This window comes from Nipponia nippon, unplaced genomic scaffold (assembly GCF_047370975.1).
Source record: "Nipponia nippon isolate SJK-2023a ecotype South Korea unplaced genomic scaffold, ASM4737097v1 scaffold_6, whole genome shotgun sequence".
In the NCBI taxonomy this organism is placed as follows: Eukaryota; Metazoa; Chordata; class Aves; order Pelecaniformes; family Threskiornithidae; genus Nipponia; species Nipponia nippon.
In genome coordinates this window covers 56,232,069-56,249,126 of record NW_028262380.1, presented here as the reverse complement: position 1 = coordinate 56,249,126, position 17,058 = coordinate 56,232,069, and the positions used below count along the sequence as shown (strand labels likewise).

At 36.3% G+C, this 17,058-nt stretch overlaps 1 protein-coding gene across 1 annotated transcript in view; it reads left to right on the top strand.

Moving 5' to 3' along the window:
- The window catches only part of TACR3 (tachykinin receptor 3), a 37,899-nt gene extending 22,829 nt beyond the window's left edge, over positions 1-15,070 (top strand). Inside the window, exons 4-5 of the mRNA XM_009474677.2 lie at positions 11,642-11,838; positions 14,755-15,070. Of these exons, the coding sequence (XP_009472952.1) occupies positions 11,642-11,838; positions 14,755-15,070 (513 nt within the window). The remainder of the gene's footprint in view (positions 1-11,641; positions 11,839-14,754) is intronic.
- The last annotated feature ends 1,988 nt before the right edge of the window (positions 15,071-17,058 follow it).

The following is a 17,058-nucleotide window of genomic DNA, read 5'->3' as shown; positions in this document are numbered from 1 at the left end:
TTTTCTGTTAGCTTTCTTAATTACTTATTGTCCCTGACTGGTGCCATCTCTACAGACGATTTTATAGCTATATCCTCTCTCAGCCTTTATTTACATTCACTACATAATTGAAACAAGTGCCTCTGGTCTTCTTTTATGTAACATCATCTGTATGCAACAAGTGACCAAAACCAGACAAGGAATGCCAGCAATGGAGTCCCACCATGATCCTGCACAGTGGTAGTAACATTTTCCTGTCTCCACTGAAAAAGCCTCACCTCGAACATCCTAATATCTCATTTATTTGTTTCATTAAACTGATGACCTGGTTGTGCTGTAATGAGTCAATACATGTCTCCTCCTCATTTGTTCACAACAGTTCATTCCACAACTCACAGCAGAAAATTTTGTTAGTCCTTAATTCAGCAAATCCCAGAATTTTTCCAATTATGATCCTACCTGTGAAAGAACAGTGTAAAACAATCCCCAAAACTAGCACAGCACCAATCCAGCAGATTCTATCTGCTCTGTGATATCTGTCGCTGCCTTAGAGACACAACCACTACAGGTACTACACTAAGTATAGGATTAGCACTTTGAAGTTGCATTTCTGCTCCTGCGGTTCTTCGACATCCAAGTTATTCCTCTGCTATGCCTCTGTAGCAGCAAAGCTGCACAAAAGTGTGTTTTCACCAAACTTATTTGGCATGCTTTTATTCTTCTGTACTAAACTCCTCAGTAAATACATTAAATGAGGCCGACCTCAAGACTGACACAGAATATATCCTGATTTGGAGGGAGGTTAGTATTAAATAGTTTCTAATAAAAAACATTTCTCTCCACTACCTTTCCAGTGGAAAGTGTTTCCCAAATCATGCTCAGTAGTGAAATGTGACAGGTAAAATTTACTTGCAAAAATTAATAACTAAAGATAGGTTTCCTCTGATTCTGCTTCAGGGCACCTCTTACTATGATATCCTTAACTCTGACAATTTATGGGAAGTATGAAATATCCTCGTTAACATGGTACATGCAAATCAGTCCTCATAAAGCTAGCGCCTGACTTCACGAACTGTTACACATGCCTAAAACTGGTTTTGTAACACTGTAGATGAAGTTACACAAGGGGATGTATCATGCTTCTTAGCATGCTTCCTATGAAGCACTGATGGTAATTCTGTCTGTTGTTCTCTATGGCTCTGCATGGGTGAGCCAGCACTGGTCATGAAGTAGATTATTGGACCGAACTGCAAATGTTAGTGTTCCACAAACGTTTTGAGCAGTTGTCCCATACCCATAAAGACAGATACCCTGCCAGACTCACCAGATTGCTATTAACACAATAGTAAAAGTCATGACTTGCAAGTAATTGCTATTACAGTTAAAAGCTTGCAGAATAGGGATTTTTTTTTTTTTACCTTATTTGCTCATAAGCTTAACAAAAAGGGTAATACAAAACAAAAACAAAATACAAAAAAATAAAAAAATACAACAACAAAAATAATAAAAAACCAAAACCAAAACAAAACAAAAAATACAAAAACAAAAACAAAAGGGTAATAAGGTCCAGAATACAATATGAATATCTGTTGGGTGAAAATACTAGCAGAAGAAGATATCTTTTCCTATTTTGATAAGTAATACATTCCCATAGCTATTAAAAAACTAAGCAAGAATACAAACAGAGTAGTGACAGGAAAACTTGATTTGGGCATTTTTATTTACCATTAATTAAATTCTTAAATTCTTCCACAATCAACACATTAACGACAACGTATGACCCCCTCCTGAAGCACATACACACAGAGATGCTTTTTTCCAGCAATACAAGACAGCATAACCAATACTCTGAGAAAACTTCTTTTTTTTAAGTTTTAAAAAGTTCTGTTAAACCATTTCCATTATCGAGTATATGGACTCAATACCTACTGAAAATGTATGGAATCGGTAAAGTTATTCTCAATGTTGTGTATCATAATTTTCATTTTATAGTCTCATTCTTCACATGCTTAGCAGTTGCCTACATAAAGACTGGGACATGAGGTACCGGGGAATTATTTTCATTGCATGTTAAAACCAAAATATTTTTTACAGAGCTATTCTATGGGCTTAGAACTTTGGAAAAACAGGGTCCATCCTTTCTCCTTTTCAGGATATTTTTTTTTTCTGGGAAGTTGTTCTCTTTTTAATAATTTGCCCACATTTTGAACAGGTTTTCCTATTGAGGTAAAAATAAAGTCAGACCTCCTGATCATTTTCTGAACAGCGTTAAAACTATGTATATATGAAAAAAAATATAGAGATATATATAAAAAATATAATGAAATTACTGGAAGCTGCCCTGCTCTGCTCTTTGTCTACCAAATAGCTACAGCACAGTCAGCAACAGTACCAGCTTCCATTCACTGTCTCAAGTTTTCCTAAAACTCAGCTATGAACTGTGAACACATCAGTCCACACTCATTGTCTGTGCTTCAAGCAGCAGCTACAGGGGAGTAAAAGAAGAGTAAATTCTAAATATGGCTTTATACTGTGCATAAACCTTGCACAGTGTAAGTATTTACTGACTTACTGATGCAAGTTTTCTGGTTAAAACTTTCTTATAGAACAGCTGGCAACAACGCCAGATCAGGGGCAGAGTTAGACTGGTTCTGCATGGTCAGTGAGCAGGCTCAGGATTGTGCACTTAGAATTTCCGTGGTGCTTCTCCTATGTATTTCTATATTTCTGATCACTTGTGGCAGCAAATTCATGTGAATTCTAGTCTAGTCATAGTCCTAGGGCAAAAATTCCTGTTTGGTAATGCCTCATATTTTTAAGAATGGAAATAACACTGGATTAAACAGACCAAAAATTTCAAGAAACCACTCCAATGGTAGTGAACTCAGTGTGTTTTTAAATGCATTGCTGAATTGAACTATATACATTCCTTAATAATAAAACCAAGGTACCTACCAGAAAGACAAATCAAAACCAAATCTGTCTCTTTTTCAAAATTTTAATTTTAAGCATGGAGATTATGGTCTCCATGTTTAAAACTATGGAGCTGTTTTTTTAAGACAGTCCTCATTTCCTCTGTGTAGTTTTCCCCAAGTTCAAGTTTGGGACCTGACCCAGACAGATAACCTTAATATCCTGTGTTCAGGACAAAGTATGTTCTTTAAGTTCTAAGCAAATTCTTTCACCAGCATACAAACAAACCTTGAAAACCTCGAAAGGTCTTTTGTTGTCTCTGAATGTTTCTCATCTAATCTGCAGTCAAAGTTATCCCATTACATATATCAAATTGCAACCATGTGTATAGCACTATACATATAAACACACAGATAAGAGAGACCTAATAAGAAGCCCCTTCTTCATTGAGTCCCTGTAGGGAAGTCGTGAACAAATTAATTTTAGCATGAGTTTTGAGTCTGTTGAGCTTTCTGGAATGCTGTCCAGCACCTGTGTGGTGAAAAGTCCAGGGAACCTGACACAGATCAGTCATTTTGGAGGACTGCAATGCCGAGACCTGCACATTCAGCAAGGGCAGAACTGCAGCTCCAGTATTGCACTTACACACTTTTACGTTCATTACATGGTGCTATTCATGTAAAAACAAAACATAACTTCAGCATGTCTTTTTTTGAGCTAAAGCAGAAGGCTATGTGACTACTTCCTTAAGAGTTAGCGTGAGAGACCTCACTAAACTCCTGCTACAGTATAAACTCACAAAGAGAAAACCAGATGAAACAGCCCAGAGACATCACAAATAGTGTCAGGAACTGAAATGCAGAGAACCTACAATATTCCAAATGTGCTTTTTAGAAACAGGTGAAAATTATCACCTACACACAGAGGAGCGTCAGTGCTATGACTATTGATACCTTCACCTAACAAATTCCATCCTTTAACTCAAGTACTTCCATGCTTTAGCAGTTTCTGTACTGCAAGACTGTAAACAACCTGTTCAAAGGACTTTTCTGTTATTACTCATTTTCTGGGGTGGACAGAAAGAGTTTCTTTGATTTCTACAGGCTTGGAGCAGGTTTCCTAGGAAACAGTTTAAGCCACCCTGACATGGGTCAGCTTGTACCTTATTCCACAGGATTATCAAACCAGTACAGTAATGATCAGGGTGTTGACCATTACTGCCAAGTAGTGTGGATAGTTTAATACTTGAAGCAAGGCTAAAATGTCTGTACAAAAGCAGAAAGAGCAGATGCTGTCAGGACAATGACGCTCCTGATACTTTTTAGCAAGAATAATTGACCAGAGCATATACCACCTTTTTACTGACCAAACATTTCCAAAATGTTCTGAGAGTTACAAGTCTACTTCTAAGAAATTCATAGCCTTCTACAGTCATTTGTGGAATAACAAAGATAAACTAAGTGCATCAAATGCAAAATATGCCTCAGGCATCACTGACATTAAGAGTTTCCTCTCAACTCAAGTTAAATTAAAATAGGACCGGGGGACATGTTTGTTTGTTTGTTTTTTCTTAGTTGGTAATAAATACTTTTGCTTTGACCTTTGAAAGGAAAGCTCTTACTACCATTGCAAATGCATAATTATGATGGCAATAAAATAATAGCTTTCACTGTTTTTGGGTTTTTTTTTGTGGTTTTGTTTTTTTTTTTCTGAACAGAATTTTGCCATGCATTTTAAACAAGTACAGTTTAGGAATAAATCATTTCACCTTCAGGCAACACAATTTTATTCCTATCAACAGAAAAGAGAAGAAAAAGGTTTTTCAAACTATAGATTAAATAATCTGCATTCTTTCCCATGATGTCCCTGTGCCAAGGTTATAAAGAAATATGGGAAACATTAAAATAGTAGGCTTTCCATATGACATAAGAGCCTGTGCTCCTGTTTTGAAGATAATCAAAAGGTACACATCTCATTTTAAGTTCAAGAGGGCAGTTTCCATTGATAGAGCTCACATAAAGCAGACCGTGTTTAGGGATACTTTTGCATAATTCACTGGCATAATTCAGCATAGCCTTATTTGTTTATTGCACTGTTCAGTATAAGGTCTGGTTTCCAAGAGAAAAAATTCACACGTGCCAATTCTTCTGAAGTCTTCTCTGGAAAATTCAACTGAGTCTTAAAACACTGGCAAGGTTCTGGAAGAGCCTTCAATGAGGATTAAAAGACTCAGACCATTTTCAGAATTGTGGCAAAAAGTAGACTTAAGAACCAACTACTCTTATTGGGAAAAAAAAAAGAAGATATGTTTACTTTGTTTCCCCCACACCAAATCTCATCTCTGCTTGGAAGCACAGAAGTGAAGTGTGCTCCACCACTCGTTCCAAGCCATATCTACAGAAGGAAACTATTGTAAAATAAGTGATGGTGTGAATTTTAAATACAAAAGCACTAGATCAGCTTTTTCACTTTTTTTCAGCACTAAACCTCAGGTGGATAACCATATCCAGTAATGCCGATTCCACAACAGCCACTCAGAGTCATTTTCTAAAGAACATAAACTTCTTATGCTACTCCATGCTGAAGACCAAGGCAATGATACAAGGCAACCTAACTTTACTTTTCATTTAGGTTACAGAAAAAAAACTCTTTTAGTTTGAGCAGCAGACATGAGCATATTGTCTAATATCTAACAACCTCTTGTGAGAAATTAAGACATCTCTTTTAGATAAAGTAACGTAAGACTTGTGGCAACTTTTCTTCCCTGCCCCCAATCAGATGCTTGTAAAATCATGTCTTCTCAATGAAAAAAAGCCTGAGCAAAAGATTTACCCCCTTTCTTCAGTGGAATAGATATTTCTTGACATGTTGACAGGATCATAAAGTCATTGTCAAAGCCGTTTTCCATGCAACATTAGAAAAATATCATTTTAAAATGGCAGTAGCTAAGACCATTCATGAAAAATATTAGAATTGCTTTGGATGGGGGGGGCGGGTGGCGCATTTTAGCGTTTGTAAGGCAGCAATCTGATTCAAAGCCACTTCATACTAGAACAGAATATCTTATTCAACTTTACCACTTAAATAAAGTGATTGTGAATTCTGTCTGCAGCAAGGGATTATCCAAACTGAAATGAAAAGTAGTTTCTTTATTTCAAGCAACTGAGAAAAAAAATGAAGGAAAGTATAAGTCAGAAGAATAAAATGATTTGTCGAGCACTGGAATTGACAAGTACCTTACCTGACTGAAAGAATTCCAAGCTCTCCGATTCTTTGTCCTTCTAAACGTGCATCTCCTTCAGCTATCAAGAATCTATCCTTTCTATGGGCTAGAAGAGCACAGCAAATCCCTAAGCTTGTCAAAATTATATGAAAACCCACAGCACTTAGTATCTCAGAAAGCAGTCCTATCTCTGTGCTAATTCCAGTAGTGTTACCTTTGAATCCTAATTTTCTTGCAAAAGATAGTTTACTCCAACTAAGCATTGTGGAGAAGCAAAAGACATAATGGTGTTCCCTTCTCTCTGGTGCTTAGTGCACAAGTGCCATGTATGTCCCCAGGACTGGGAAGTGGGTTTACTGATTGCATCCTAACACGTTGGAAGAAATACTTTGTACAATGTTAGTTTGGTATTTTACTTCTTCCAAAAGAGCACAGAGCAGAAAGAGAAACACATTATGACTCCCAGATATCATCTGTGAACTGTGCTTAAGTTGTATTCACATGGACAAATAATATCCATGAGTGGGTAAACCAAGACATTCTTACACTGTATGGGTTCTTAAAGTATTTGCTCTGCTTCTCATTTACATCTATATAATACCTAGAAGTAAAAGTTCTGAAACTAATGACGTTATAGTGTGTGATATTGGCACAAATGAAATCAGAAGCGAAATTCTTGACCTTGTAGAAGCAGCAATATCAAAGATGACTTAGAAAGGCAATAAGGAGCTGCAGAGCAGACCGAAAAGGAAATGATTCCCTAGCCTAGGCCTTAGGCAAATCGATGGCAAATCGATACCTTGCAGTGTGAATTGCTATAGCCCCCCAGCATCAACTGAGTCTCTCATAAAAGTATATTTTATTCCTAATCTTTCAAGAGCTGTTCTCAATGCTACATCTCAATCATACTCATTTTTCTAGCTATTTTTCATGCAGAATAAAAACAGGAGAAGAAAAAAAAAATGTATTTGCTTCTCTTTATGAGTGTAGTGGAATCTGTTAGCTCCTTTTCAATTTTACTGCTTCAAATGTTTCACAACAAAAGCAAACCTGCAAACTCCAATTCCAATGAACTTACGTCTGTTTTGTTCTTTCAAATAATTTTTTTTCTCATTACATATCATTCATTAATGAAAGATTGCTTCTTACTCAGAGAGGAAGAATTTAAAGCACCGGGCAAGACTACAAAGCACATAAATTAACTTTTTTCATAGACATAGTTTTTCTCAGGCAGAAGTACATCAATATCAGCAGGACATGTTGACGAAAAACAAAATATAAAATATTTTGATTTTCCACCATATTCCAAATCTAGCCTCAAGACTTGCCTAAAGGTTGCACAACTGAGAGGCTCAGTACAACTCATTTTAACAAAAGTCCTGGAAGAGGAAAAAAAAAAAAAAAACACCTTTCCTCCAGCCATGCTGCCCACAATACAGAAAGGGAGCTTGAATAGAACACCAGGGGAAAACAGTGCGACTGGGACACAGGTTGGTGATGTTCACTGCAATCACACATTTTGGAAATGTCCATGGTGAAATGATGGCAGGAACAGAGCTAGACATTAAGCACAACTGAATTCAGTCATTTTCTAGATTGCTTGCATCTGAAATGCTTCCTAATGCACAAGAGCACACCCTTATTAATGAATTCTGTGCAACACAGAACAGAGGAGAAAGCAATTGAAAAATGGTACTATCTCAAAAAAAAAAAAAAAAGCAGAACAGGCATATTAAAAAGAAATAAAATGAAAGAACTTTGTATTGTCAGAGCCACAGGTCTAGGTATTCCAAACAAACAAACAAAAATACTCTGCAGCTGAACCTGCAAGGCGTCATTGGAGATTCTTTAGTGAAACATCACAGTGTACTGGGAAGAGACAACCAGGCTTTTGCGGCAAATTCATACTTGGCCTGTTTCACTTATTTTCCCTGTGCCCTAATTGAGCTTAACAGTTTACTGGCGCTCATTCATCAGGATTTATACCAAGTAAAATCAAGGTGCCCTGGGTTTATAGATCTTGAAGGCAGTTTCTGTTCATAGTTATTGCTATCATCAAGAAATGAAACTTAACACTGGAAAGACTAAGGGAATGGACAAGAACCACAGCCATAAACTGTAAGACATGGCCTTGCACACTGTGCATGCCTGTCTCTGAAAGAGGAAAGGAAATTGGGAATAATCTCCCTCCTTTTCAGCTTCCTCTTATTCTTCTTTTCCTCCGTTTCTACCAACATATACTCATTCTTAGCTGATGAAAAAAGGACAGAATAGTGCTTTTTGATTTGTCTCATAACTTCTGTGGTTGACTTCAAATTCAACTGTAACCGCCCTGTGTTTCAAACAATTTTATGCCACACAGACTTGCAACATCTCACTTCTCCTCGGGTAACACAACAATGAGTGCACTGTACTACTCAAAAGAGTGCGTAATACTCAAAAGAATGACAACTCAACCTCGACTTTTCTTAAACGTCCCTTTTTGCTGGAAAAATGAGCACTTTTTTTTGTTCCATGAAAAAATACTTTACACATTAATAAGGAAACCCCATTGCATGTCTCCCCTTCAACATGCGTATACCAGTATATTACCATTCACTTCAGTGAAACTCAGACCGATACAGCCTTATCTGAGAGGAAAATTATTCTTTAAATTTTTAGGTAATTTTTGCTATTTACGAAAAACAGCTGCAAACCTGAATGATTAAGAACATAGTGTACTTCACTATCTGTCATTTCAGTGATGTGTTACTTCACAAATTAAATCAAACACTAATGGTCACTTACAATCATCTTTTGCTTGTCTAGTTTAACTATTTACTTCAGAAATTTCTGCTTCCATGATGGTGATGACTTAATATTTAATCATGGATTTCCAGACAGAAACAGCAAGAAGAAAATTTTATGCTGCTTTCACCGTTTTTAACGATGAGTGTGTTGTTTTAAACAAAGCAGTAACCTTGCAGGAAAAGATGTTATTTTCTGGGGGTGATATAGCATTTTTCATTTAAAAATTTTAAAAAAAGAAGTTAAAAGGTTTAAAATAAGAATCAAATTGCCTGAAATTGAGACAAAAATTTTTACTTGAGGATTTTCTTTGGATCATACTTTAAATAGTTATTTTGGGATTTCTGTTTCTCTGAAGAAAACCTGAAATATTACATTTGCATTAAACCAAAACTTAATTAATTTTGTGTTAATTTTTGAGTGCAGTAGTTGAAATAAAAAAGCTATTATTTGTACAGCCTGTGAAGGTTTATTAGCTTTAGGAGAACTTTAAGTAGACTTGTGAAACACTGCTTGCCTTGCCCTTCGATATAACACAGAAAAATGGCCAATGAGAATTTGGATGTCAGAAAAAAGACAAACAACTTTCTTTTGAAAATGTTGTTAAATGCAATTTAGTATGCCAAACTGGCAACCTGCACTCTTACTGCGATTTCTAGCAGCTCTGGGGCATGAGCGGCACAGTGTTCAACTGGATTAAACTACATTTATTGCTGGAAAGCTCCACTGTTTCAATTCTTAAGCACTGTACAGATGAAATGTTCAGTATACATATGGATTTGCCTGATTACACTTTGAAAATTTGGAGACAAAAATCAAGCCTCAAATCCTCTGTTTAATACCTATGATATTCCAATGATAAATAATTCTAAGAATAATTTCACATGCACAGCTGGTACTGCAAGACTTGCTAATTAAATATCAAAGCAAGTAATTAGATGCTCAAGTGTTCTGAAATTACAGAAATCCTGAATGGTGTTGAAGTAATACTTATCATTCCTGGCAGGTATAAAAACACAGCAACAAGCAAACTGCACCTGTAAATCAATGGACAGAGAGCTTAAGTGTTGTGGTAAAACTATGGAGTTAAGTCTTCTACCTGCACAATTTGTGGAAGGCACAGGCATAAATCCCCAGCAGAAGAATAGTGGAAGTTATGTCCAAAGGAGTAGAAAAGACATGCCATTTAATGGTAGACTGTGATTTGACAACATATTTTTATGGCATCATTTCAGATATATAATTTAGTCCAGAAATGTCTATTCACATACAGTCACAACCTCTTCCCTCCCCCAAAAAATGTCTTATATACAGTCCCCTATACATCTACACATGCCTAGATATGGACATACAGATGTACACTCGTTGCCTTCCCTTCTAATACTGATCTTCCTTCTGCAATGATTTACAGTTAACTGATGAAAAGTGCTTTAGAAGAACTAAATATTAATTATGTTGTTGTATATGTGGCCAGATGTCCCTTTTGTATCTTTAAGTGATGATTGGTATACGTATCAGTAATAATAAGCATTGTCATAAGTAAAATGTTGTACAGTACAGTCCCAGCCAGCAGAAAAGCTTGTAAACTGATGCCAGATACTAAATGAAAAATTGCTTCGTTTCCCACAGCAAGATGTAATATGAGTTAAGGACAGTGCCATGACATTTATGTGTAAAATGATTTAATTACGTTAGCTGAAATTTTATAGAAATATCAACCTAAGACATGTAGGTATCAGAAATTTCAGCGCTCTCTTTTTTTTTCTTTTTTTTCCTCCGGCAAAACTACAAACAGTAGGAAATGGCACCTTGTACAGAGAAATGAAAGGAACTGTTGACAGCAATCCCTATTATTCCTCAGTATTCACAGTACAAATGAACAAGCGACCTCCCAGCACAGACCTATCATGTCTGGTTTCATTTTACCTACAAAAAGAAAATCTGTTGTGTAAACGTGTGACATACTGTGTTGAAAATGGTAGCTGGGCTAGTATTTAACATAGCTGAAGAGGAAGAGACAGGAGTGAAAATTTTACATGACTCACAACTTTTCTTCTTGTGTTTCAAGCACAAAACAGAGCTCCTCTTCATTAGTGCTTAATGGAAACTATGGAAGCTAACAGATGTTATGATGCCTGCAGAAAACAACAAATAATGATCACCAGCCAAGGAAATTGTTAGCCTCTGAAATTAAACAGGATACTGCAGTTGCTCATTTCCTACAACACAGTGTTTGCTCAAACCACATCTAATAATTGGGGACAAGGAATATAATTGCAGACCACAACAGAAAAAGACACCAGGGTCAATAAAGGCCAAAATGAGGTGTCCAAATAAAACACCTTGTAACCTTATTCCATGATTAGGTGTACAGAAAAAAGTAATATTTTAGATAGCCAAATATAAGTAAGCAAATGCATTTATTGGAAGAATCAATACAAATGAAGTTAGAGAAGATTTTCATGTTATTTTCCTTAGGAAAAGGAGGATCTCCAGCCAAGGGGTGGGGGGGGACGACGGGACGGGACAGACGGGACACAACATGACACCCAACAAAACAGAAATAGAAATTTAGGAAAGTCAGATTAAAAGGAAAGTTATATAAAGGCATATTCATCTTTGCTTTGACTAACTTTAATAATCAAATGCAAGAGAACTATTAATGGATGTTGAAATGCTAGTCCAAATAAAAAAGGCTAATGTCTATTATAAAATAGCATTATTACTTCCTTCTTTCAGGTGGTAAAAATGATGATTGTGGTTGTGCTGACATTTGCCATCTGCTGGCTGCCCTACCACATTTACTTCATAGTTACTGGGATCTATCAACAATTAAATCGGTGGAAATACATTCAGCAAATCTATTTGGCCAGCTTTTGGCTTGCCATGAGCTCTACAATGTACAATCCCATTATCTACTGCTGTCTTAATAAGAGGTAAGAGCTGGTTATGAAAGAGTTGGTATGCATAGCCGCAATGAGAATATAAATGGTTAAACGGGAAAAAAGACTAAGAATTTTCACTTGAATAGTTTTCAGTTAGTGGGAAAGAAAAATAAAACAAAACAAAAAACTTCCTTTAGGTTTGTACTTGAAATGAATCCCAAAAAAACAATTGCGTACTTCCAGTAAACTCTTTGGTCTACTTAAAATTTGAGAGCAAAATTCAGTATTCAGAAAGCAGCCCTTCCATTTCCATATGCAAAATTTAAAATCTATAGCAGTTTAATATTTTTTGGCTTGCAAAACATTAAAATAAAGTAGTAAAGACAGTCATTAGTGACATATAGTACAATCAGTAACTAATTGTAGCCACAAATTTGTTTTGCAGTGCTGGAATATAATATAAAATGTGATTTACTGTGTATTTTCTACCTCACCATTAGATTTCTACTGAGCTCTGAGGTCTGTAACAGGCTAATAAAATAAATATTTATATTCTCATTACTCAATAGTAAATTCAGTACTGTTTGATAGCAACGCATTACACTGAATCTCAAAGGCACTGCACTTGTTGCGTTTGGTGAGATTTTACAGATACTTGGCAGTTTGAGACTACTGGATTGCAGAACGAACTCATGTTTTTCATTTCAGCTTGTAGAACCAGGATCTAAACAAACATCATCCTGGCCATCCTATTTTTCAGTATTTCTTCTAGTATTACTGGATAAAGACCATGAAGAACACTGAATTAATTCACAAACTCAGTCAGTATGAATCAGTACTGAATAAGTAATCTTAAATGTTATTTGAAATACCTTTTGAATGAGCAGCCAGTGTCTTTAATTGCTGACAAACTTTATACCAATTTTGTTAAATATTTATAAAACCCCAGTAGCGATCATGCAATAGCTGTCAAAAGGAGTCTAACTGAAAATGAAGTGACCAAATCCTGCTGAGATTTTATTGGTGTAAAAACACTGGTGTCTGCCTCCTTGATGAGGATAGCTTATGATGCTTAACATTCATAGTCTTTTAAAATGTCAAGATAATGCCTGATTTCATACAGCCTTCTGCTCCTTTTGATCATTTACAACTGTTCAAAGAAGAGGCAAAGTTTTAGTATGCTAGAATGAAATCCTAAATCAAATGGCAAATTTTCCATTAGTTTCAACTGAAACTAGATTTCACTGGGTGCCCAGTGCCTGCAAAATCAAAGGCGAGGAAGAATCAGGCCTCATATTTTCTCAATTACCACCATAAGCCCTCTAAAACATGCCATTTTCTTCAGAAACTTTTTATGGCACAGTTACAAAAGACGTTATTCATAAAAAATTAGTATCTCTGATGTAGCTTATGTTGACACTCCTACATTGCAAAATTAAACATCTGAATTAAAGAATACAAATCAACAAAAATGTCATAATTTTGAGACACACTAAAGGCCACTTTGTTCAGAATTTAATGCAAGAATGAAATACTGGTGAAAGTTTTCTTATAATTAAGATTATAATCAAGAAGCTAGAACATCTGCTTCCTTTTCATGCAGTAGGAAAATACAGCCTGTTGCTGGGAGTCAGATTCATCCAGTATTGTTATCTCTGCTGGATCTAGTATCAGACAGAGTTACACCACCTATCCCCTGCTTCATCTTCCAGACTAATTAGGATATTACTTACATATCTAGATAAAGAGAGCATTATTTCAAGATGAAGAAAAACCATGCCTTGAATGAGAAAGAGGATAAAAGGCAAGAGAAAAAGTAATGCAGTCTAAAGGTGTTTAGGTTTTTCAGCTTCCTTCACTAAATCCATTTCCATCAGAGGTTCTGCCTGTATTTTTCACAACATGGACTGCATCTAAACAGCGGTATGCTGAATAGCAAGCTACATGCTCATTTGTCATCATGTAACAGCTCTGTGGCAAACAAAAAATTGAGGAGGAAAGTTATTTTTGTGAGATCAGTCAACTTTCACTGAAAACTTAATCTAAATTTTTAGCTGTAGTCATCACTGTGGCAGCTGAACCATTGCTCCAAAAAGCTTACAGACACAATAACACAGCTGATTATTGAAGCAAAAGCAAGAGAAGCAAGACAAGTGACAAAGTCTGATAAGTTTTAGGTCTAGGTGAAAAGGTGTTCCTTTTCAGGTTACACATAAATATCTAGCAAATTGTTTTACTAATATATTTAACTTCTGGAAATGTATGCACACAAAAAGTAATAATAGTCTTTATAGTAAATCTCTGTCTCTGAATTGGAATGAAAAGTAACCCTGTATGAATATTGCATGCACGAATGTGTTAAAGCCTGAAAATTCCTGTTTATACATCATTAACATTCAGTGTTTAACTTTCTAGGATCTTCTTTAATTATTCCAAATTATATTCCAAATATTTTACATGAACAATTATTAGTCATTACATCATTCCCATTTAAGCATCTCCTTTAGAGAGGGAAACACAGAAGGGATATTGGAATTTGGAAGCTGGGATAGTATTTTAGAGAAAAGAATGCTACAAAGGTTCTTGCTGAGAGAAGATGAAAATATAGGTGCAGATTTCATCATGAGTCAAATCAAAATGATTTCTGTGAAGATAGTCCTATGAAAGCTGGTGTTTGTTTATTTAGGCAGTGGCAAAGGAAGGGACATTGAGTATCAGGAAAATACTAATGTTAAAATGCAGGGAAGGTATATAGAAAATCAGAAACAGAAATGAGCTGTTACCACTGTCTTTTTTACCCTACTCAGATTTCAGTCAAGCAAACTCCCACTAACTTCACCACAAACAGGATTAGGGGCAAGATAATTAGCCAAGCCAGTGTCCTGCCAGCACGGTATATGTTTTCAGATGAAGGCCTGTGGCCGGCTGTCGCAAGCACAGGCTTTCACCAAGCATCCTTCTTCCCAGGTTCCGAGCTGGCTTCAAGCGAGCCTTCCGCTGGTGCCCCTTCATTGAGGTGTCCAGCTATGATGAGCTGGAGCTCAAGGCAGCCAGGTTTCATCCCACCCGGCAAAGTAGCCTATACGCTGTGTCCAGAATGGAGTCCAGCATGACAGTGGTGTTCGACACTAATGATGGAGACAACACCCACGGCAGCCGTAAGAAGAGAGCAGCTCCGAGGAACACGAGTTTCAATGGCTGTTCACAGAGGAATTCCAAGACCACCTCCACAGCCTCAAGCCTCATCACTTCACTCCACACATCAGTAAATGATTATTCCTAAGCGTTTCATGGTGACAGCTGCTAGAAGGGCAGCACTGGACAATGCTCTCCTACTTTGGGACTAGATACTCATACCACAGGAAAGCAAACATAATTCCACTGACAAACCCTAGCTATAAATATTGTGAGACTTTTAGACATCACTTTTCTGCTTTGGAGAGAAAGAGGAGTTTGAAGACATATGTATGCATCAGTCCGAAAGCACAGTCGCACCTTATGCACGGCAATGTTTGTAGGGATTATCTAAAATAAGCCAACAGCATGAAAAACATTGTTTCATTTGACCTGTGGCATTTATGTTTCACTTACTGAAATGTAACAGGCTCCTTTACTTATTGAAGCTGAAACGTACAACGTTTTCTATTATGAGTGTATTAATTCTACGATAACAAAATTACATGAGATCTGATAAAAAAATGTCTTTATAATGAAGACCTAATGAGCCCCAAGTCTATTCAATTGTTTTACTATTTATACCTATTTGCAGGCAAACAGACAAAATGAAGTTCACGTGAATGAAGTTCAGCTCTGTCTGCAACAGTACAATTTTTCAAATATATATGAAAAATGTTTTTGTCAACAGAATAAAATCTCTAAGAGACTAAATTAAATTATACTGAAGTTTCTATATTAGTGAACATTAGACTCCAATGGAATAGGTACTTCCAGGAGAATGTATTGCTTAGATGAACGTCCTATAGCTTTGTATCTTAGTGCTAAGAGTAAGATCTTCCTCCAGTGACCCCAACAGGAGCTTTGTGATTGACTTTAGAAAGGTCAAAAGATTTTAAACTGGAGATTCACATATAAGAAAAATACCACTGTGGCAATGAACTCTTCTCTGCAGAAGATACAGTAACATGTTTCACTACGAAACATCTTCACCAGGAAAAAAAAAAAAAATATATATATATATATTTGGGCTATTTTCCCAAATTTTCCATAGCTAGATGCATGTAAAAATACTCCTCTGTCTGCATCTGAAAACATATGAGGCATTATTATACAGACATTTTCCCACCCAATTCAGTCGCAATCCACTGACCATCACTGTTGCAAAAAAAGCTGAACTTAATACAAAAGGGACCAATGGGCAGCCTTTGTTTTAGATAAATGGCTATATCGGTTGTGTGGATCAACTGGTCATGTGAATGCGTGTTCTCAAACAGTTAATCAAAACTGAAGTAAAAGAGTGCCAATGTCTTCCTGAGTTAGCTAGATCAGCACAGGGGCATGCATATGTGGCTCAACCCAACACAGTACCAAAGCTGAGCAATTAACAAAGAAGTTTGAAGAGAGAAAGGCTTGAGCTGGCTTTAGTCCACATTCCTTCCGAGCAACTGGGGATGCCCAGCATTGTGACAGTGAGCACATCATAAGAGACTAGTAATGAGAATCATGTTTGTATTGTGATTCATCTGTAAAGTCAATTGCTCTAGTCTGCTAAGTGTCATTTGTATTTGTATTGTGATTTCAGTGCATTGCTGTATCAGTCTGCTAAGTCAAAATCCTGCGTAAAGTCAAATATCCTCAAATAAGTAAATCTGGTATTTAACATTAAACCCTCCATATGTGGAATAACTGAAGAACTTGGTCATAAGAGTATTGTACTCTGATAAAAATGTATCACAATTCCAGACTCACACTTTTCCTGTCCAAGGCCTGATCTGAAGCAAAGACCTCTGTTCATTAATGGCTTTCCATTTAAATGCCAGTTCATGCTTTTCAACGGTCTGCATTTCTGAAAAAACACCTCTATTTTCCATCATGCCATAGTTGTACTCTCACTTTTCCTTTAAAAAAAAAAGTGTATAGTAATCCAGCAAGTGTCATGCAATGCCTATAAAAATATTTTTCTTTTTTTCCCCTGAAATACTCTGTTTTAAGAATTTAAAATCTTCACAGGTGTTTAACAACTCTTCTGAGAAGATTCAGGATAGCCACACACACACACAAAAAGAACCTAAGCATATTAACCTGATGATGATA